This window comes from Orcinus orca, chromosome 10 (genome assembly GCF_937001465.1).
Source record: "Orcinus orca chromosome 10, mOrcOrc1.1, whole genome shotgun sequence".
Classification (NCBI taxonomy): domain Eukaryota; kingdom Metazoa; phylum Chordata; class Mammalia; order Artiodactyla; family Delphinidae; genus Orcinus; species Orcinus orca.
In genome coordinates this window covers 86,689,280-86,713,187 of record NC_064568.1, presented here as the reverse complement: position 1 = coordinate 86,713,187, position 23,908 = coordinate 86,689,280, and the positions used below count along the sequence as shown (strand labels likewise).

General features: G+C 39.7%; 1 protein-coding gene and 1 long non-coding RNA gene across 2 annotated transcripts in view; one reads left to right on the top strand and one right to left on the bottom strand.

Annotated features, from left to right (window-relative positions):
• LOC125965682 (uncharacterized) overlaps positions 1–23,908 on the top strand; it is a 667,016-nt gene that overhangs the window by 322,385 nt on the left and 320,723 nt on the right. The gene's annotated exons all lie outside the window — the stretch shown is intronic.
• Positions 1–23,908, bottom strand: part of DCDC2 (doublecortin domain containing 2) — a 148,361-nt gene that overhangs the window by 20,620 nt on the left and 103,833 nt on the right. Inside the window, exon 8 of the mRNA XM_004273527.4 lies at positions 39–139. Within this exon, the coding sequence (XP_004273575.1) occupies positions 39–139 (101 nt within the window). The remainder of the gene's footprint in view (positions 1–38; positions 140–23,908) is intronic.

Sequence of the window (23,908 nt, the reverse complement as noted above, 5' to 3'; positions counted from 1 at the left end):
TATTTGGTTTACACATATTTTTAAGGCATGGAGACTACCTGGTCAAGTGGAATCTCAACTTGAGTATCTTCATCTTCTTGGACTTCTGCAGCCCCCCGCGTTTCTGATCTTTCCTCTCCAGCTTTGAAAACGCCTTCATCTATTATTTGAGAGAAATACACAGTGAGAATCAAAATCCAATTGTGACATCGTGTGGCTGAATGTTGAAATTACAGTCAAATCCCTAATGAAGATTATTTTTTGTAGGTATTCTGATTCCCCTTGTATTGACAAGATTTTTGTAGCCCCCATTTCTTCTATATTTTCATTGGGAAAAGGTTCAGTGACCAAAACAAGGCTGACCCAGAAGAGCAGGGCTATTTTCCAGCCTCTCCTCACCCCTGGCTACTGATTTAATAACACAGCGCTTGGGAAAACTGGACAGCTACATGTAAAAGAATGAAATCAGAACACTCCCTAACACCATACACAAAAATAAACTCAAAATGGATTAAAGACCCAAATGTAAGGCCAGACACCATCAAACTCTTAGAGGAAAAGATAGGCAGAACACTCTATGACATAAATCACAGCAGGATCCTTTTTGACCCACCTCCTAGAGAAATGGAAATAAAAACAAAAATAAACAAATGGGACCTAATGAAACTTAAAAGTTTTTGCACAGCAATGGTAACCATAAACAAGACGAAAAGACAACTCTCAGAATGGGAGAAAATATTTGCAAACGAAGCAACTGACAAAGGATTAATCTCCAAAACATACAAGCAACTCATGCAGCTCAATATCAAGAAAAAAAACAACCCAACCCAAAAATGGGCAGAAGATCTAAATAGACATTTCTCCAAAGAAGATATACAGATTGCCAACAAACACATGAAAGAATGCTCAACATCATTAATCATTAGAGAAATGCAAATCAAAACTACAATGAGATATCACCTCACACCGGTCAGAATGGCCATCATCAAAAAGTCTATAAACAATAAATGCTGGAGAGGGTGTGGAGAAAAGGGAACCCTCTTGCACCCTCTAACACACCATTGTGTAGCAATTATACTCCAATAAAGATGTAAAACACAAAACTAAAAATGTATAAATTGAAGAAGTAAAATAGAACTTATGAACTGTTGTTTCTGGAATTTTCCATTTACTATTTTCAAACCACAGTTGACTGCAGAAAGCAAAACCACAGGTAAGGGGGAACTACTGTACTTCATCCAGGGCCAAGATCAGTGAGCCAATGTGAATGTTCAAAAATATGATGAACATTCATGATGAGTGTTCAAAGTTATGTGAACGCTCAAGATGAAAGTTCAAAAGCAGGCCTGAAAACCAGGAAATTAACACCAAAGGATTGCCAGCAAGGCCAAAATACAATGGTAAAGAATTTGAACGATACAATATGTTCCCCTTCTGTCAGTGCCACAGTAAAAAGCAACTAAAAAGGGGAGGGGGCGGATAAATTGGTAGATTGGGATTGACATATACACACTACTAAATATAAAACAGGTAACTAATAAGAACCTGCTGTATAGCACAGGGAACTCTTCAATACTCTGTAATGCGCTATATGGGAAAAGAATCTAAAAAAGAGTGGGTATATGTATATGTATAACTGATTCACTTTGCTGTACACCTGAAACTAACACAACAATGTAAATCAACTATACTCCACTAAAAATTAATTTAAAAAAAGAAAATCACACACAAAAAAGCAACTAAAGACACACTCCATGGAAGAAGGTAAAGATGCAACATTAAAAACTTAAAACACCTTCTTGCAAGGATAGATTACACAAGAAATTTAAGTTTTTACAAAAATATTCAGTTTTTCATCGAGGGCAATATTATGCAAGCACTTCAAAACCTTACATTTTCCCTTTATTACGACTGCTCGTCTAAACTGGCACAGTAAATTTAGATCATAACAGCAATCGTTATGCGCAATCGTTGTATAGTTATTGCTATAAATAGCTCAGACGTCCTAACCACAACTCACTAAGGGTAGTTGCCAGCTAGGGTAGGGGGTTTAGCCTCTAATGGGACACATGATTAGTTTTAGCGTCCCTCAGGATTTTCATAAAAACAGAAGTTTAGTCTTAACTCGATCCCAATGTCAACAGGTAAGTGTTCCTTTTTGCCATATACCGTCCATCTGTGAAATTTTGGTGTGCCAATAATCGTCTGGCACACATTCAAGATTTCTTCTAATCCCCTTATAATAAGCTTTAACATAATTTTCAACTGCTCATGAAATTATTTCTTGTTTGAGTCTTAGCAATTTTGCTTCCTCTAAATTTAATTGTACATTGTAAATGTAATAATGGAATGCCTGTACATCATAGAAAAATAAACTTTTCTTCTATAGGTAGGAAAAAGTAGGTTTTTGGAAAAAAAGTGATAATGCAATGATTTCTCATCTCAAAATGCCCCACCCTAGCTGAACACCTCATGGTAAGCTGTCTAAAATCACTGCCTCCATCCCTTACCCACGTACTTAGCCCCACACCTAGTCCAACCTCTGTAGCAGCATCTCATAAAGACTGCTCTTGTCAAAATCAGTGACCATAATGGTCACCTTTATGTTCTCATCTTACTTGATCTCTTAGCAGCTTTTAATATAAGCGATCTTTCTCTCTCTCTTTCTGTCTACCTATCTATTTGTCTGTCTGTCTATTTCTCCATTTCACTCTGGTTTCAGCAGAATCAACAGATACTTCTCTTCAGTCTTCTTGGTCAACCTATCTTTGTCTGTTCAACTTCTAAGTGTTGCAGTACCCCCAGAGCTATATCGTGAGTCTACTTCTCTATTTACACACGCTTCTTAGATAATCTCATCCTGATGATGGCTTGAATACCATTAATATGTCAACGACTCTCTAATCTATTCAATATACCAGCCTCTTCATAGGTCCCCAAGCTCATATAACCTATTCCCTAACTTGACAACTTGCCTTGGATGTCTAATGGGCATCTCAAACTTAACATGGTCATAAGAGAACTCCAGGTCCCCACTGTAAACTATTCATCCTCTATATTCCTCATCCCATGACATGGTACCTCCACCCAACCCCCAAATCTGGAAATTATCCTTATTTCCATCTTGTTCTCACTCCCTATATCCATTCCATTCTTGGCCTGTCAATTCAATCTCCTTTTAAATATATCCCGAATATGTGAATATTATTTCCAGCTCCACTATTAGCTTGGTTTAATCACCACTATCTGTTGGATGGGCTATTACAACAGCTTACAAATTAGTGCTCCTCTTCTTCTACTCTTGCTTTCCTCTGAATCATTCACCACACAAAAGCCAAGTAATATTAATAGGTTATAAAAATTACCTGGAAACTCTGACACTTTCCAACATACATAGAATCCAAGTTCCTTACCATGGCTTACAGAAATGTGTTCTGGTCCTGAACTCCCTCTTAGACCACATTTCATACCAATTTCCCTTTGCCATTAAACTCCAGGTACATTTTGCTTCTCCAGCAGAAAACCCATTGCTACCTTATGGCTTTGCCCTTTTTACACCTTCTACCTGGAATGTTCTTTCCTCCCTTTTCCCAAGGTAAGCTGCTCTTTCTCATTCAGATCTCAGGAAACCCTCCTCCAGTTCAAGGAGTCACCCAGTCATTCACACTCTCTCACTAGCACTTATCACATTCACACTCTCTCACTAGCACTTATTACTACCTGATATTTTTCTTGTTTATTTGGTGTTTTAGTGTTTGTCAGTCTCCACCAAAGTGCAGCCTCCAAGAGAGCAGGTACCACACCCATATTGTTCACTGCTCTGTAGCTAGCATGTAATAGAGCTCAGCACACAGGTGTTCAAAAGGTGTTTGTTGAAAGAATAAACAGCAGGCACTCAAAAATATTTGCTGCATTGAGATAGAATGTAAGGAGAGTACAATTTAAAAGCCTCTAGCCCAGTCCACTAATTCTCTGTGTTGCCCCAATCTGGCCACACTTGGCTGTACAGCTTTTTTTTTTTTTTCCGGTACGTGGTCCTCTCACTGCCGCGGCCCCTCCCGCTGCGGAGCACAGGCTCCGGATGCGCAGGCTCAGCGGCCATGGCTCACGGGCCCAGCCGCTCCGCGACACGTGGGATCTTCCCGGACCGGGGAACGAACCCATGTCCCCCGCATCAGCAGGCGGACTCCCAACCACTGCGCCACCAGGGAAGCCCGGCAGTACAGCATTTTGAGGAGGAGGATAAAGAGGGGTGAAGAGAAAGAAGACTGGAGTACACCTACACAGGGATCAATAAATTAGGCTATGTGTGGTGAGATAATACCCGCCCCCCCACCATGTCTCCATCCTAATCCTCAGAAACTGAATATATTACATCGCATGGCAGAGGTGAATTAAGGTAGCAGATGGAATTGCTAATCAGCTGACCTTCAGATGGGGAGATTATCCTGGATTATGCAGGTGGACCCAATGCAGCCACAAAGGTCCCTGTAAGTGAAAGAGAGGGGCAGGGGAACCAGTGTCAGGGTGATGTGATGTGAGAAGGAGTTGACTGACCATTGCTGGCTTTGAAGATGGAAGGGGGCCATAAACGAGGGAATTGCAGACAACCTCTAAAAACTGGAAAAAGATAAGAATTGAAACTTTCCTCTTAGAGATTCTAGAAGGAATAAAGCCTCACCAACACTGTGATTACAGCCCAGTGAGGACCCTTTTGGAATTCTGACCTCCAGAATACTAAGATAATAAGCATGTGCTGTTTTAAGGCACCATGTTCGTGGTAATTTGTTACAGCAGCAATAGGCAACTAATACACCATGTGTCCAAAAACTATGGTCTAGAAAGAATACTGGGGCAGTAGCCCATGCAAATCCCCTTTCTGACTCCTTCAGGTACTTGCTGGGTGAGGGCAGGCAGCTGAGACACCCCCTGTTCCTCCTGCTGTGAAGGCAGTGGTCCAAAAACCTCCTGCAAGTCCTCTGCCTCCTGTTTTCCATCTCTAAATGTTATTACCTCTCTCTCTCTCTCTCTCCCTCCCCTACAATGTACAAAAAAACACCACTCCAGATACCCACATCTGCCAGAAAGAAGAAAAGGGATTCGATTTTTTTAAGTCCTCCCCTACCCTAAAACCTTCGTAATAAAAGCCATTTGCTAACAAACTAAAGAGCGAGGATAAATTTGATACACAATACTGCTCTCATTCAATTACTACACCGAGGATCAAATTCGATGCTTGGATGCACACTACACTGCAATTCAGCTCTAATCTTTTTTCTTTGAATCATGAATAGACATTTTAGTGTATATTACACAGCAAAGCAATAACAAACACTCTAGTAAAAATAAAAATGCTCCTCAATTATTTTTCACTTATCCCTTATGAATTTTATTGCCTAAAAAATGAAAGCAGAGCTGCTGAGGTAGGGCAGTCATGTCATTAGTGTGTAGCTCGTAATAAATAAGAATCTGTTTCCCGTACAGAAATGGCAAACTAGTGCTTGTGCATTTTTAGCCTTTCTGCAACTAGAACGGCTGAAATGAAAGCATTTCCTAGTTTCAGTACATCAATGTGTTAGTTTAGTAACATTAAAATATTTTAAATATGTTAAAATTTTAATGTTAAGTAAGAAAAGTTACCAAATAATTAATGAATGATACATTCAGGTAATTGCTAATAATCAGTATTTAAGCCCAACGATCTTGTTTAAAGGATACTTTCACACCACAATTATTAAAAGTTCTTTTAAAATAATACTATAAAACATATTTGAATGTGTTCAGTGTTTGAAACTGATTGGAACTTACCAGGATAAATAAAAAGAAAAATAACAGAGTTAACGCCCAGTTTTAAATACTTTATGGAAATATTAGATATGTATTAAGTGGAAGCTCTTTTTGTAAGCAGGAAAGTTTAGCGTGACTATAAACATTTTACTATGATTTACTACTGAGACTTTCTCATAAAAATGTTAAATTAAAAACAAAATATTAATTTTAAAAAGCAGCTCATTAAATCCAGTAGATTACTGAGAAAAAAATGTGAGCAACAAGGAGCTCACGGCTTTCAGTATATAAGATAATATTCTAAGAAGAAAAAAGTATATAGATCTGTTTAAGAGGAAGATTATGCTGTCTTTGTGTCACATCAGTTACCAGAGGCGTAATTCGAAGTAAAATTGGTAAGAAAGTGACATACAAATTATTTTCATTAGCTAATGCTAATGTGAACTATATTCATATGTGAAATATATTGAATTTCCAATAAAACCCTTCTTAGATACAGATTGTTGTCATCACAACATCTTAATGAAATTGAAAGAAAGCACTTCCAGAAAGGTAACTCTATGTGAAGTTTAGCAAGTAGGGAGGTGGAGAGGAAGAGGGATTCCCATGTGATAACACTTCCTGATGAAAGGATGCTGGCCAGCCCTCCTCTGATCCTTATAACAACTTGCACAATATCTTCCTCACACCACTCACCTGAACTAAAGAATATTATCATTAGGCAGAATGAAAAGCTAATCAAATAACAGCTAATATTCTGAGTGTATCTAACTTAGTACAGCCATATTACCCGAAAGTTTTTTAATCACTAATTGTCTCCATATGTTTCATTCTGACCCATAAACTCAAATGGAAACTCTTTACAGGAACAAGAATATCACAAGTGATATTTTTCTTTGGCAATTTAGAATATTACATGAAAATAACTTTATCCATCCACTTAGATAGGCTGAGTTTACTTAACTGCAGCTTGAAGTGTATCTGGCTTCTTTCTATTTCCTGACTCCCACTCCAGGTATTAAATATCATCTGTTATGCAACTGATGTTTAAATGTGACTATTAACTCTTTGCATAGACTTGATCTTAACCACCATGGTTAGTTCACCTTGACTTTAAATGGGTATAACACAATTTTCTAAGTGTAGACAGAAAGTAAAAGTAGGATTATTATCATTGATTTCCCCAGATCAAAGGTAATTTTGTTCTTATCCCTTCATTTCTAGTTTATTCTTTTCAGATACAGATGTTTTAGATTTTCATCAAAATCAGCAATATTCAAAGTACAAAGACTAAAACACATATATATAATATGTAGAATTCATGACAAATTATTTTATAATCTATATAAATTTTGATATACTTTATAAAGTCCATAACAGATACATGGATCTGAGAAAAATAAAATACTTCTGAGTTGGTTTACCTAAGCCAACAAGTATATGTAGCTATATTTTTTTTTTCATTTCTAATTTTGTAACCTTATAAAAATTACACTGCAAATTAGTTTTAGTTTATCAGAATAATTGAATTGTTCCTCAATGGGCCCCAGTGACTTGACGTTACTTAATAAGTGGCCGAAAAATCATGATTCCTATTCTTAATTCTGGCTGGTCCAACTACCTCCAAATGACCTTGCATATTTCAGTCTGTAAAAGAGTTAGCCATACTCAAATTACTTCTCTACCCTAGAAAATGTATCAAGGTAACAAATGGCGTACTTGCATATAACAGAAATACACAGTACTCTTAAATTCCTCAATTTTTTGTCCATTCATTCATTCATTCATTCATTTACTGTGCCAATATTTACCAAACCTTCTCATGCCCAGGCATGTGCTGGATACCAGCCACGGAAGAGATGAACAAGGCACTGGTCTCAAGATGCTTACTGTCTACTAGAAATTTAAATGGAAAAATCAGTAGAACAGAATGATAAATGTAACTAGTGCTACACTGGCTATCAAGAGTTCAGAGAGGTAGGCAAGGGTGACAGGTGGGCGTGGTGGTCAGTCAAAGAAGGCTTCTGAGAGACAGAAGCTACAAATCAAAAGACAAGTAGAATTAGTTATTGAGGAGCAGAGGAAGGGCATTCTAGACAGCAAGATCAGTATATGCAAAGACTCAGAGGCACTGGAATGCATGGTCTGTTCCAGGGACTGCAGTCAGATGAGCATGGCTGCAGCAAGGAGGCAGGTATGATTCAGACAACCTTGACTGACAAAACCAAAAATCCGAACTTGAGCCTGAAGATGATGAAGAGCAACTGAAGGACTTGATGCAGGGAGCATCGGGCTGGGGGAGTGCCCTGGAAAGAGGGCTGCCTAGGAGGAAGGGAGTGCGGATTCATGGCAGGGTGGGTGTGGAGGGGAAGATAAGGAAGGAAGGTATTACTCAAGGGTCTCTAGGACGATATTGCTGATGTGGAGATAACGGGTCAGAGCGAGAAGATGAGCCAGGATTGTAGAAAGGAAAGCCTGTAATATGGGTCAGACTGAAGTGACAGAAGGCTGGTATCCTGGAGAGTTCAAAGAAATGGAATGGGAAATAAAGTATGGAATGATGGGTCATGAGGTTCTGAAGCACAGAACCCACAGCCCCCATTGGGGTAGTGGGACAGGCACTGTTCTGTGGGGCTGTGGAGACACACTAGACATTGCAGGTCCTGAATGAAGGCATTGGCAGCAGGATGGACAGGAGGGGACATGAGAGACACGTAAAGGTACTGACAGGACTCCGTGACTGCCTGGATGTGTGAGGTGAGAGAGACGGAAGGGTCAAAGGGGGAATCTAAGGTTTATGGCTTGGGTGTCTCAGTGGTTAGGAGAGCTATTTATCAAGACAAGGGACGGAAAAGGAAGGGGGTGGGCGTGGTTAAGAAGGGAGAGTATGAGTTCTGATTTTCGTATGCTGCTTTGAGTCCCCCGTTAGGCATCTTGAAAGACATGTCAATTAAGTGGTTGGAAATATAAATCTGTTAACTAGGATGAAGTTCTAGGTTAAGGATACTGATTTGGAAACTGTCAGAGTACAGTTGGTAAATAAAGCCAAGGGTCTGGGAGAGAACTTGGAATGAAAATAGAAGACGGCTGGGGGCAGAATTCTAGAAAAAAAAATTGAAGGGATGGGAAGAAGAGGAACTCACAAAGATTGAAAAGAAATAAGGAAAGAACAAGAAAAAATAAGAGTGAGATGTTACGGAAGCCATGGAAAAGCAAAAGTCAAGTGCAAAGGAATAATCAGTATTAAAAAGTGTCCTCTGGCACCCTGATGATCTGGTCAACTAGGTGAGAGTTATTTTAGCAGAGCATAAAATATCAGATTATATTGGGGTGCAGTATAAAAGGGTGGTGCCTATCACAGAACACAGGCAATATGGACCACTCTTTCAAGATGATTGGCTGTGAAGTGGAGAAGAGAGACCATAGTCCTGTAAAACCCAACTCAGAGGCCTGATGCCATGGAGGTAGTAAGGGCTGAACAGGGTTAAATTCCACCTCTTCTGACTCCTGCCTTCCAAAGAATTTGTCACAGATGTCAGCACCATAAAGCTGCTGCTAAATTTATGTCCCTAACGCACAAGCATGTCTAATGAAACCCAAGCACTCTTGCAGACTCAAACAATCCCCATTCACGCATGGCCAAGTTAAACCAAAACAGATTATCTTCATCTTGATAATATAAATGCAGCTGGAATTGTATTTCATGAAAATATTATCCTTACTACACAGACATTTATTGGAGTTTGAGCCTTAGCCAAAAATCCTAAATGGATTACAACATGGTAGTGTGGCTGCAGGGTGTAGGGGGGTATGGGGAGAGAAGCCTATGGGCAGCACCCATCCCAGGAAACAAGGCACCTTCAACTTGCACACCTGAGTTAAAGCATTCTATTAGCATGGTCATTCACAATCATTTCAGACAAAGAAATGAAAGACGCCTTGGCTTCAGAAGACTACTAAGAATTCATGCAAGGAACCTAAAAACCCAAGGCTAAAAGAGAAACCAGGATTGTAAATTTTCAAAATCTATCTGCAGTTGATCAACTTGAGATGGAAGGCTGAGATACTTCTCTAAAAATTGTTTCCAAATTATATACACAGCATATACTTAAGGGATTAAATACCTAGCTCAAATATGAAACTAAAAATGAACTTAACGTGCATTTTTAAAAAGTTGGTTATTAATCCCAATTATTACTAAATTACTCTTTCATCATCTAAGGCTCCAACATTCTTTCAACTTACTAGAATAATATGCTTTAAAATAATATGTTTGGGCTTCCCTGGTGGCGCAGTGGTTGAGAGTCCGCCTGTCGATGCAGGGGACGCGGGTTTGTGCCCGGGTCCGGGAAGATCCCACATGCCGCAGAGCGGCTGGGCCCGTGAGCCATGGCCGCTGAGCCTGAGCGTCTGGAGCCTGTGCTCCGCAACGGGAGAGGCCACAACAGTGAGAGGCCCACGTACCGCAAAAAAAAAAAAAAAAAAAAAAACACAAAATAATATGTTTAACAATGCCAAACCTACTAGAAGTATAAAACAAGTATCACCACTTTCAAAGCTAGTCTAATCCTGAGACAGGTGCTAGTGATTCTGTGAACTGTGCTCCTCACTCAGGGTAAAGTGACAGGTAGTGCAAATGTGCAAATCAGTACAAATCAGTCATCCTGAATAAAGGGACTGGATAATTTTTCATCATACCTAATTGGCACAGGTAATAGACCTGAATTATTCTTTAAATCTGAGTGAGGGTGTTTTCAATTTAACTCAGCATTTTACAGATTTGTATGCTTCTATTTGCTTTAGACAGTCAAAGTGATATCTCTTTAAATGCTTAGAATTTCAGGTGTTTTAATCTGCTCCACAGCAATTTTTGAAGAGGATGCTAAATTGCTATCAGAGCTGATGCCTTGCTAAAGACATAACTTAGCTTTGATTGGTAGTTAATCTTCCATCTTAACATAAAATGCGAAGTTAAAATATACTCAGTTTAGCATATCTTTGAAGACACATAAAGTACAATTCAAGAAACTGCTATCAATAAATAGCAGATAAAAACAAATTTTTTCATAAGATATTTTGCTCTGCAGTATCTGCTATGTCCCAAATTTTATTTAAAATAGCCTGAAATGGGGCTTCCCTGGTGGCGCAGTGGTTGAGAGTCTGCCTGCTGATGCAGGGGACGCAGGTTCGTGCCCCGGTCCGAGAAGATCCCACATGCCGCGGAGAGGCTGGGCCCGTGGGCCATGGCCGCTGAGCCTGCGCATCCGGAGCCTGCACTCCGTAACGGGAGAGGCCACAACAGTGAGTGGCCCGCATACCGCAAAAAAAAAAAAAAAAAAAAAAAAGCCTGAAATAAATAAATTTAAATGAGTCTATTGAACTCCATGTTAAGATGATTATCCAATCATAAATATGCCCATATATTTATGTCCATGTATCAGCAATTGATAGACAATCAGATATAAAGTGACTGTCACTTTATACAGATAGAAACTTAGTACCAAATTTGAGAGAATCAAGTAAACATAAAATGTCCAGGCATGAATGGGAAGAGATCTCAACAGCTTCAGATGATAATGGGAAATATGCAAATTAGCTACAAAATAGTACTATTTATTATGAAACTATCAAGGAGTCAAAACTGATCAAAGCAAATCAGTCAGCATTTTGCTCACTTTGATTTAATGTTGTTCCAACAACAGGTATTGACGGGATATCCACCAGATTCTGCACTCTTTTCGTTTAATGTTATCACTTAGGGATTTAGTTTGGGTCTATAACAAAAATTGATGTTTGCTGTATGTTTGCAAAGATAGAAAACGTTCTCCTCTAGCATTTTAACCTATGATTGAAGTTCATCATCTAACAATTTCATTACAAAAGGAATAATTCAGGTTCCTTAAGCTAAGGAATGGTATCTTTCAGATATCCTTGCTTCTTTTTTAACTGATAATTGACAAATACCAGTAATCTATCTGTTTTAATCTTGGAAAGGAGGAACAGAAATAAAGCAACGTTTCATTGAATTTTTCATTAAACTGTAATTTTTAAGTATTTTCATTGCATTAAGGGTGGTAGGCAGTAACTTTCATTTGAATATTATAATATTTCCCATACTTGCAGTCAAGATAAAACACAAGTATTGGTAAACCTATTTACAAATATCTATTTTAGAATAAGTGGAGATGCTTACTGTTCAGTAAAGAAACACTTTTTTCTTCAGCATTTACCTAGAGCAAGATGTAAATTAATAATAATGGTAACAATATTCACGATGATGATCATCTAATACTTATTGGATGCTTATTATACGACATACATCATTCTAAGCATATTACGTGTATTAACTCATTTAATACCATAACAGCTTTATGAAGTAATTAATAATATTTCCTGCATTTTATATATGAAAAACGGAGGTCCCCTAAAGGTCGTAAGCAGCGAGTGGTGAAGCAGGATTCAGATCTAGCAATCTGACACTACTGTCTACGTTTTTAATGGTGGGTTTCCTAATCTGCCAGTTATGACCCATTAGTGGATTGTGACATCAATTTAATGGGTTGCAACTATGTTTTTTTTTAATAAGACAGAAGAAAACAAAATATTGACTGTTACGCCAGGGTCAGCTTCATGGGCATGTGACCTATACAGTCTCATAGGGCCCCATTCTATGAAAAGCCCCCAACTTGGCTTAATGATCTGCTGCCACCATCTTGAAGTTCTTAATAATTTTATCTTTGAACTTGTGTTTCATAAGTGAAGTCCAATGAGACAATGGAGCACATTCATGAGGGGAGGATATATGCATAATATGTGTGCCAATTGTTCCTTACCTTAGGGTTTGTGATGGCTGGTGAGTACAGAACTCAGGTGGACTCATCAATGGGTGGACCCATCAATCGCATGGGCGACTGTCAAGACTCAAATGAGTACAGGATAAGCATGTTACGTCTGCATCTGAGAAAGGTGTGGTGGGGCCACACTTTCCAATAAAACCAGAACTTGCTTCCAAGGAAGAAAGAAGCCAATGGCATTGTAAGAAATAAGAAAGACCAAGGATAACCCTAGCCTACTCTTTTGTTGATAGAATGTGCATATTAAAAGTGAAATAAATAGCTGAGCTAGTTTTATATACAGTATTTCCACTATTCTGATAAGAACAATGCATATGCAAATATGAGCTAAGAAATACAAATTGTGCAATTTTGGTGATTCCATATATGAGTTAAGTGGTCTTATACTATAGCATTATGGCATTGCATGTTATAAAGACAAATGGTATGATTCATCTTAGTAATTTTTTTTTTTGGTTGAAAGGAAAGTTTGCTTTCTTTTTTTTAAAATAGATCTTTATTAGAGTATAATTGCTTCACAATACTGTGTTAGTTTCTGTTATACACCAAAGAGAATCAGCCATAGGCATACATATGTCCCCTATCCCCTCCCTCTTGAGCCTCCCTCCCACCCCTCTAGGTGGTCACAAAGCACCGAGCTGATCTCCCTGTGCTATGCGGCTGCTTCCCACTAGCTATCTATTTTACATTTGGTAGTGTATATATGTCGATGTTACTCTCACTTCGCCCCAGCTCCCTCCTCCCATCCCGTTTCCTCAAGTCCATTCTCTATGTCTACATCTTTATTCCTGCCCTGCAACTAGGTTCATCAGTACCTTTTTTTTTTTTTTAGATTCCATATATATGTGTTAGCATACGGTACTTGTTTTTCTCTTTCTGACTTACTTCACTCTGCATGACAGTCTCTAGGTCCATCCACCTCACTACAAATAACTCAGTTTCGTTCCTTTTTACGGCTGAGTAATATTCCATTGTGTATATGTGCCACATCTTTATTCATTCATTTGTCGATGGACACTTAGGTTGCTTCCATGTCCTGGCTATTGTAAATAGGGCTGCAATGAGCATTGTGGTACATGTCTCTTTTTGAATTATGGTTTTCTCAGGGTATATGCCTAGTAGTGGGATTGCTGGTTCATATGGTAGTTCTATTTTAGTTTTTTAAGGAACTTCCATACTGTTTTCCATAGTGGTTGCATCAATTTACATTCTCGCCAACAGTGCAGGAGGGTTCCCTTTTCACCACACCCTTTCCAGCATTTAATGTTTTTAGATTTTTTGATAATGGCCATTCTGACCGGCGTGAGGTGATACCTCATTGTAGTTTCGATTTGCATTTCTCTAATAATTAGTGATGTTGAGCATCTTTTCATGTGCCTCTTGGCCATCTGTATGTCTGCCTTGGTGAAATGTCTATTTAGGTCTTCCACCCATTTTTTAATTGGATTATTTGCTTTTTTTGATATTGAGCTCCATGAGGTATTTGTGTATTTTGGAGATTAATCCTTTGTCTTTTGTTTCATTTGCAAATATTTTCTCCCATTCTGAGGGTTGTCTTTTCATCTTGTTTATGGTTTCCTTTGCTGTGTAAAAGCTTTTAAGTTTCATTAGGTCCCCTTTTTTGTTGTTGTTTTTATTTCCCTTTCTCTAGTAGGTGGGTCAAAGAAGATCTTGCTGTGGTTTATGTTTATGTCAGAGAGTGCTTTTCCTAAGTTTTCCTCTAAGAGTTTTATAGTGTCTGGCCTTAAATTTAGGTCTTTAATCCATTTTGAGTTTACTTTTGTGTATGGTGTTAGGGAGTGTTCTAATTTCATTCTTTTACATGTAACTGTCCAGTTTTCCAGCACCACCTATTGAAGAGGCTGTCTTTTCTCCATTGTATATTCTTGCCTCCTTTGTCATCAGTTAGGTGACCATATGTGCATGGGTTTATCTCTGGGCATTCTATGCTGTACCATTGATCTGTATGTCTGTTTTTGCAGCAGTACCATACTGTCTTGATTACTGTAGCTTTGTGGTATAGTATGAAGTCAGGGAGCCTGATTCCTCCAACACCATTTTTCTTTCTCAAGATTGCTTTGGCTATTCAGGGTCTTTTGTGTTTCCATACGAACTGTAAAATTTTTGTTCTAATTCTGTGAAGAATGCCATTGGTATTTGATAGGCATTGCATTGAATCTTCAGATTGCTTTGGGTAGTACAGTCATTTTCACAATATTGATTCTTCCAATCCAAGAACATGGTATATTTCTCCACCTGTTTATGTCACCTTTGCTTTCTTTCACCAGTATTTTATAGTTTTCTGAGTCTTTTGCCTCCTTAAGCAAGTTTATTCCTAGGTATTCTTTTTATTGCAATGGTAAATGGGATTGTTGCCTTAATTTCTCTTTCTGATTTTTCGTTGCTGGTGTATAGGAATGCCAGAGATTTCTGTGCATTAACTTTGTATCCTGCAACTTTACCAAATTCATTGATTAGTTATAGTAGTTCTCTGGTGGTACCTTTAGGATTTTCTATGTATAGTAGCATGTCATCTGCAAACAGTGACAGTTTTACTTCTTCTTTTCCAATTTGTATTCCTTTTATGTTTTTTTCTTCTCTGATTGCCATGGCTAGGACTTCCAAAACTATGTTGAATAAGAGTGGTGAGAGTGGACATCCTTGTCTTGTTCCTGATCTCAGTGGAAATGCTTTCAGTTTTTCACCACTGAGTACGAAGCTTGCTGTGGGCTTGTCATACATGGCTTTTATTATGTTGGGGTAGGTTCCCTCTACGCCCATTTTCTGGAGAGTTTTTTATCATAAATCGGTGTTAAATTTTGTCAAAAGCTTTTTCTGCCTCTATTGAGATGATCATATGGTTTTTATTCCTTAATTTGTTAATGTGCTGTATCACATTAATTGATTTGCATATATTGAAGAATCCCTGCATCCCTGGGATAAACCCCACTTGATCATGGTGTATGATCCTTTTAATGTGTTGTTGGATTCTGTTTGCTAGTATTTTGTTCAGGATTTTTGCATCTATGTTCATCAGTGATATTGGTCTATAATTTTCTTTCTTTTGTGATATCTTTTTTCAGTTTTGGTATCAGGGTGATGGTGGCTCTGGAGAATGAATTTGGGAGTGTTTCTCCCTCTGCAATTTTTTGGAAGAGTTTGAGAAGAATTGGTGTTAGCTCTTCTCTAAATGTTTGGTAGAATTCACCTGTGAAACCATCTAGCCCTGGACTTGCGTTTGTTGGAAGATTTTTAATTACGGTTTCAATTTCATTACTTGTGATAGGTCTGTTTATATTTTCTAATTCTCCTGGTTCAGTCTCGGAAAACTGTACCTTTCCAAGAATTTGTCCATTTCTTCATGGTTGTCCATTTTATTGGCATATAGTTGTTTGTAGTAGTCTCTTATAATCATTTGCATTTCTTCAGTGTCAGTTGTGACTTCTCCTTTTTCATTTCTAAATCTTAATAATTTAAACTTCCAATTTAAATTTTCTTTACTCAGAATGACAATAAAAGCAAAATAAAAGGCACCATGACAAGCTGAGAAAGAGACCACAGAAGAAAGGAAAAAGTATATATTTAAGTACCTTTAACAGCACTTTTTACCTGCATTTTGAACAAAAGGTCCCACATCTCCATTTTGCACAAGACCCTGCAAATTACATAGTCGGCCCTGTGCAGGACACATAACCAGGGTAACTACTGTTTCACAAAACTTTTATTTCATGAAACAAATATACATAAGCATATGCAGGTGTCCTGTATCATGATGTAAATATTTTTGTATGATGAGTCACAGAGAGCTTAAAAATCACTGCACTACATTGGAGAAAATAAAAGGCATAAAAACCCTCTCTTCTTGCCGCCTGGAAGATAATCCACTTAACGAGGGTAATGCAATTACTTGAACTCCAGCTCCCTGTTATGTTCCATTTCAAGTCTAAAGTCCTCTGTTCAATTCCTAAAGACCATCATACTATGGACTGACTTTCCAACACGCCCCACAGCTCTGCAACTAGACCCCTCACCCCCAGCGGAACGTGATGGCTCTCGCTTCCCTGTCCTCCTCACCTCCTGGCCTCTCCTGAATCAATCTCCTCCCGGCCACAGCGCTTGTCCATCCTTCCCTTCAGGACACAACTCAAGGGCCCCTTCCTCCAATGTCTTTCAAGTCTCTGAATTTTTTTTTTTTTTTTTTTTTGCAGTATGCGGGCCTCTCACTGCTGTGGCCTCTCCCATTGCGGAGCGCAGACTCCGGACGTGTAGGCTCAGCGGCCATGGCTCACGGGCCCAGCCGCTCTGCGGCATGTGGGATCCTCCCGGACTGGGACACAAACCCGTGTCCCCTGCATTGGCAGGCGGACTCTCAACCACTGCGCCACCAGGGAAGCCCTGAAATTTTTATACTTACTCTCTGTACCGTAATGGTACCACATTATAGGCAATTTAGATATTGCCAGAGAAAGGATATTGAGATTGTCTCATACTCATTTCTCCCAAAGCCCCTGACATGCATCCTGGCTGGGCTACACGTAGCACTCAATATGGAGCCAGGAGAGGGAGAAGGGACCTAGTTTTTTCGAACACCTACTATGTATGCTAAGCACATTCCTCACGATTACCCTGTGAAGTAGGTGTTTTTATCCTACTTCATAAAGGATCTGAGGATTAAAGAACTTGTCTAAGGCTTCACAGAGCCAGGACCAAGGCCTCAGCTTCTCCCAAGCTTCGGCCTTTTAAATGATACCTTGGAAGCAGCATCACCAACATTAAGGTAATGAACCACATGCTAATTAGACCAAACCTGAGCCAGTGCTGTTAAGAGTCGCAGGGGAGAGCTACTTTACTTTTGAACATTGAGGCTGCCTTCTAAGTTATGGATGAGAAGAAGCAAATTCAAAAACTGAAAATGGAAATAGCAGGTCTGAGTGGAGGGACACGTGAGGAAGGGTGAGCAGTTTTGAGATTTTTCTGGGAAAACAAATGAGAAAAGGGGAGACAATACCCTTTAAAATAAGTAAAAACTGTAGGACAGTGTGAGAAATTAAACTCTGTAGGAATAATGGAGAACTGTCAATTTTTAAAAATGGATGGCTCGGGCACAGAGCTCAAGGCATGAGCTTGAGTCTGCCATGTGTTTTGGACAGAGCGGGAGGAAGAAAAAAGTTTCCTGTGTGTTTTGCTTAATGAATGGAAAGTGGAGGACTCTCTCTGTGAGCTTTTCTTTAAAAATTTTAACCTCCGATTGAATCTTCTAACCATCTTTTAGGACAACGCTTCTTCCAGATGAAGTAAAAACAATATTTTTTCCTAACTTAGGGTTTAGCTGTTAGAATCCTTCCATAAAAGGCATAATTGCCAAAATAACCACAGGTTTAATACCTGATTATATCAGAAATCCCTGTGGAAATAAAAATGTTAATGTGGAATATGAGTGGAACAGGCATTAATATGCGGTCTGAGGACATCCATAACAATTTTATTCTTAGCTCAAAAGTGAAAAGCAAGAGATTTAATTTCAGGGTTAAAGAAATTCTGTAAAGCCATCTGTTTTCTTTAGATGTTCCTAAAGCTTACGTATATTTTATTTCATTGAAAGAAGAGCTAAAAATAAGAAGAGAATAACGCATTGAGCTACAGGTATAACAATAGTACATCCATAAGGCAGTGGGACAAACTAGAATGCAAAATAAAAATAATCAAAAAATTGAATAACTGTTTAAACAGTGAAGTCACTAAGTTTCATCATAATCAAATTTATTTTTATTTCCAATCACATTTGCTTATTTGAACATATTTTCTTTTGCGGGGGGCAAAAGCTGAACCTTCATGAAAAAAAGGACTGACTAAAATGTATATGTTCATATGGGGATGTGTGGATAAAAAAAATTGTTATGTTCCTTTTCAAAAAGTCCGTGGCCAAATGAATTGAGCAGAGATTAATGAATTCCACCCCTGGGTATAAATGTAATCTGGCAATCCTCTATCAGAAAACTTTTGGAAAAAGCTTTTAAGCAAAGAGGGAGCTCATAATATCATTGTAACTGTGCCTAAGTGAACTGACTTCTTTATGAATACTATTCTAAGAATATTCACACAGTCCAATTTTACATTTAAATGTGTTACATGTTGTTCTTAAATATATTTTAAACTGCACATTTTTAAACCAGATGATAAAACCATATGCAATGGTCTTGAGTGGTCACAAAGGAAGCAGAGACAAGGTTGGTATTTCTGTACATACCAACCTTGTGTGAGTTGGGCTAACTCTACCCCAACACTGACAGTTCTTCACTGTTCCCGTTAACTCAGCAACGGCAAAACTACCTTTTATGTATCAAGCATCCCCTCTCACTTTCTCAATTCATCTGTTTTACAAAATTCATGCCGTTTGCAACAATTTTACCTTAACTTTGGAAAGGACTTTGAATTGTTAGAGATGGTACACATTGGCAAATTAACAACTAAAGAAATAAATGCATAAAGACAGACATTTTTACATTAAATAAACAATCCCTGTAAATGTGTTGCACACCTGACATACTTCCTTGAATTGATTAGCTTGCAAAAAGAAGCTGTAAGTTGCATTGCGTAGGGATCATGACAACCAGGCTTATTATAAATTATCCTGTGTCTGGGGATTTCCAGCCAATAGTTGCCATTCTTGCCTATGTAGCCACCAAACTGGCACTTACAAAGAAAAGGAAAACTGACAGAGAGAAAATGGTTAAGAGTACTATTCATTTGAAAGAGGTTAAAAGTAGAGACTGTTCTTAAATGTCACTGTACTGAGCTTTCCCACCAGTGGGAAAGAAAGGTAAAAAGTTGCTTTTCCTAATGCATTAATGACCTTGACCTCACCCTTGACCTCCCTTTTAACACAGAGGATTGAGACAATCTGGATCATCTGCAGATGCCCACCAGGCACCCAGATTCCCACCAACCCTCTCAGGAAAGAGAAAAAGAAAGAGCTCGGGAAGGTCTCTCCCTGACAGGCAGAGGCAGCAGGGAACTGGCATCACCAGAGTCCACTGGGAATGGGCTCCTGGTCCAGCTTTACAGTTTATTGGCCCTTCCATTTGTCTGTCCCATTCATTTGTTCATCGTCTGAGCGCCAACTCTGTACCAACCACACCAGCTGCTCTTTAGGTGCTGAGGATACAAAGAATAAGACAGCCCTTGCCCTTGAGGGAAACGGCAATGACTGCAAATCAGCACAGCAGCTGTCCTAGAGGTCTGATGGGCAACAGTTCGGGGTACGGTGGTGCACAGGAGAGACAGTCGTCGAATATCCAGGGAGAAGAATACCCAAGGAAATCATGCCTAAGCTGGTGTGAAAGAATGAAGAGCATGAGCAAGGCCATGCAAGTTACAGAGCCCACTTGGCCAGTACATATGAGGAGCTGCCTAGAGGCACTGGAAGTGAGGGGTCAGGGTGGTGAGAGGTAAGATCTGCAGGGTGGGCTGAGGCCAGCTGGTGGAAAGAGCTTTGTAAGCCAAGTAAGGGGGTTTGGTCCTGCAGAGGGGAGCCTCTGCAGCGGAAGAACATGCTGAGATTTGAGTTTCACAAAGACCACTCGGGAAGTGGTTAGATTTGAGCTGTCGTAGCGGCAAGTGGGAGGCAGGAGAGCCCCGGGGGTGGACCAGTGTGTTAGCCTGGGATGTCGGGACAAACCCTGAGACCTTAATATTTAAGGGGAGGCAGAATAAATAAGAGAGGTCAATGAAGAAGGCTGAAGGATACAAAGAGGTGGGAGGACAACCCAAGAGTGCTGTCAAAGTTACCAGCATAGAGATTGTTTTCTAGAGACTGATCAGGAGAGTTAAATAACAGTAGCATTTAACTATGCTTGCTTTATACCAGGCACTTTGCATATATCAACTCAATCAATACTCATAGGGTTGTGATAATAATAATCGTATTACTATCTCATTTTATAATTGAGGAAATCGAGGCAGAGATCACTTAATGAACTTGTCCAAGATGACACAGTGCTAAGTGACAGGGTCACCCACATGGGGCAAAGAGGCCAAGTAAAAGGAAGCTGTAAAAAGGTCATTGGATTTAACCTTCCAGAGGTCAAGGACAACCTTGGCCAGTGTGCTTTCATTAGAAGGTGGAGAACTGAAAAATGATTCCAATAGGCTGAAGCATGAATTGTAGGTGAACAGTCAGAGATATCAAGGGTGAAGGATTCTTTTACATAAGCCATTGAGATCTGAGTCTTGACTAATACGATCTGCTCAGTTCTTATTAGCCAGAGCATTCGGTGAGTGTGTGTGTGTGTGTGTGTGTGTGTAAGCACATGTACACATGTGTACACACACGTGTGTTGTATATTGATGCTTGAAAATGAGGAGGTGATAGAAACCAGAAGGTGAAAGAGCTCATGAGACCCTCTCAGTAGTGTGGTCCTGAGGATGACAGGGTGCTGCTGACAATGACCTGACCCGCATCCTTCCCGAAGACGTCCACCTCCATGAAGCTCGCCCTGGCCTCTCAGCCCGGCTTTGGCTGTCCCTCTTCTGTGATCCCCCAGTACCCTGGCCCTGCCCCTGTCATGGGTGGCACCCACCTCCACTCCTGGACTGTGAAGACGAACTCATCTGACTGTGAATGCCTCGAGGGAGGGGCCCACGTCTTGTTCATCTTTGTATCCTTAGCCTCTAACAGAGTTATGACATCGATCAATAAAAAAAGAAATGTGTGGATAAGTGTTTCTGCCAGATTATGTGCTTTGAAATATTCTTCTTGGAGCCACGTAGATGATGGCATAGAGAACATAGGAGTGAAGACATTTCTTTTAAACACCTTATCTGCTCTTAGGTCTCCTCCAATTTGGCAGGGTGAGGGAGGGGGGATTTTTATAAATGGTTGCTGTGTCCGTGCTCCAACAAAAATTTGGAAACGCAGAGCTGCTGTGGGACTCTGTGTGCTTTCCAAAAATTTTGAAACGGAACTAAATGTTTGCATCATTTCCGTTAGATATACAAAGAAAATTAGGTTGTCAGTAAGTAACTGTTGAGTATCTGCTACATGTTGGACAACTTATTAGGTGTAATCAATCTAGAGTAGGCAGTAGACAAGTAAATGAGCAAGTTTGTCCCTGACCTGGACAAGCATGAAGCTTAACTGGATAAACATACACACACACACACACACACACACAAATGGGTGTGCATATATATATTATAATATATACACATATATACATATGTATATAGACATATTCATAGGAAGATGGATGGAAGGTTCACAAAGGAACATGAAAAAATGAAGTAGGAACCTGACTATGAAATCAGTCAGCCACAATGAATATTCTAGCCTGCTTCCCTTCACAACCAGTCCCCAACCCCAGTCATTCAGTCATTGCTTACTTCTTTATGTAAATGATATAGAACTTCTAATGTTAGCAAGCCCTTGATTTACTTATATTTGACACATTACATAAAGAGAGCCTTAAATAGGAAGTTTTGCCTATACAATTACACACATACACACACTAATATGCATGTTCTGAGACTACAGCTCTTTGGTGGGTCTGAAACTCCCCTTTCTTTTTTGACTAATTTCACCTAAATAAATATTCCCCCTAAATCCTGGCAACTGCTCTCCTACTTTAAGATCATGTGCTCCCATTCATACCAGAGCAGTAAAACAGTACATCACTCTAAAGCGTAGTGCAGCAAATCTTCATACACGCCCACACATCACTGTGAAACATTATATCCAATATTTCAGCCACATGCCTACGTGCTACAGTTCCACTTCCACTTGCTTACAGCTTTAATCACAAATTAGCCAACAAGTATTTATTCTTTGTCACCTGTGTGTTCATAACTGTATAAGGATAAAAAAAGTTTAACACATAATATTTGCCCAGTAGTGGATCTGTATGCTAATTGGAAGTGAACATCCATTGACTGACAAACTTTCGTTGATACCTGCCCCCCACCCCCTATGATCCAGGTATTATGCCAGCATTCAGGATGCAAGGATGAACAAAGGCACAGTCCCTGCCCTAGAATAGATCATGTTCACGATAAATAACATTTTATATAATAGGTGCCCTAATGAAGGTCTGTGCGAAGGGCAAATGGTACCCTTAAAAAAAAGAGTGCTTATTTTTGACTGAGGGCTCAGTGACAGTTTGACAGAGACAAAGAAATCTGAGCAGACTCTCGCAACACTTTCAGGAGCCCAGTGGCTGGACCATCCCTGTCTGAGCACGAGCCATGAAGACTAGAGCAGACCCGACAGGACTTACAAGCATGTGAAAGAGACAGGCTGGGCTCTGGTGAGCAAGAAACCACCAGAGTTTCTAAGATAGAGTCCTGATCCTGTCTGCATTTCAGATGATAACTTGTGACTGTCAAGGATAGATTAGAAGTGAACAAGACTGGAGTCTGAGAACCCCTCAGGTTCTGCTCAGGTCGGACTGCTCATAGGTAGAGAGGGTGTGACCCAGGGAACGGCAGTGGGGTCTAAAGGCAGAAACTCCTTCCAGAGATGTTAGAAATAGACCAAACAGCAGCCTGTGGGATGCGGCAAGGGAGGAACACAGCTGACAGATGACTCTGAGGTTTCTCACTTAGGCATCTGAGGAGAATACGTGAGGAAGACATAACTGGAGGGGATCCGCGAAGAACGGGTTTAACTGAGAATCTAATTTAAGTTCAAAAATTCTGTACTATCAGTGAAGGCATGCAGGAGGTAGCTGGGATGCAGGACTCGTGTTCCAGGGCGATGTGGATACAGAAGAGAGAGCCTGTGACCTAACTGAGGGACACTACACTTGAAGACAGATAGGGAGACAAAGGGGTTACCTTTCTTCTCGGACTGAGAAGGAGCAGAAAGGGAAAGGGAAAAGCAACAGACAGGATTTTCACAAAACCAAGGGAAGAGGAGTGGAGAAGATAGCAGAGTGCCCACAAAACATCACCTTGATCTACTGATTTAATTAAGCGATAAATAACACGGATACCTTTTTGCGAACAAACCTCTATCTAAGATGCCAGTTTTGTGACTCAGTAAGGTCACAAACGTGAAAGGTTAAGATCAGTGTGAGCGAGGATTATAAAGTCTTCCCTGGGGGAAGCTGTACCACTTCCCCTGGACTTTCAGAGAATGTAGGCTATGCAAAAGAGATATGGTGGGGCAGGACACACCAGTCAAGAATTAAAAATAAGAACAGAGCATTGGAGGGGCAGGGATCATCAAGGGACCTAATTAAAGAGACCAGTCCTCCTGGATTCATGGTGAGGGGTGGTGGGAGATGAGCGGT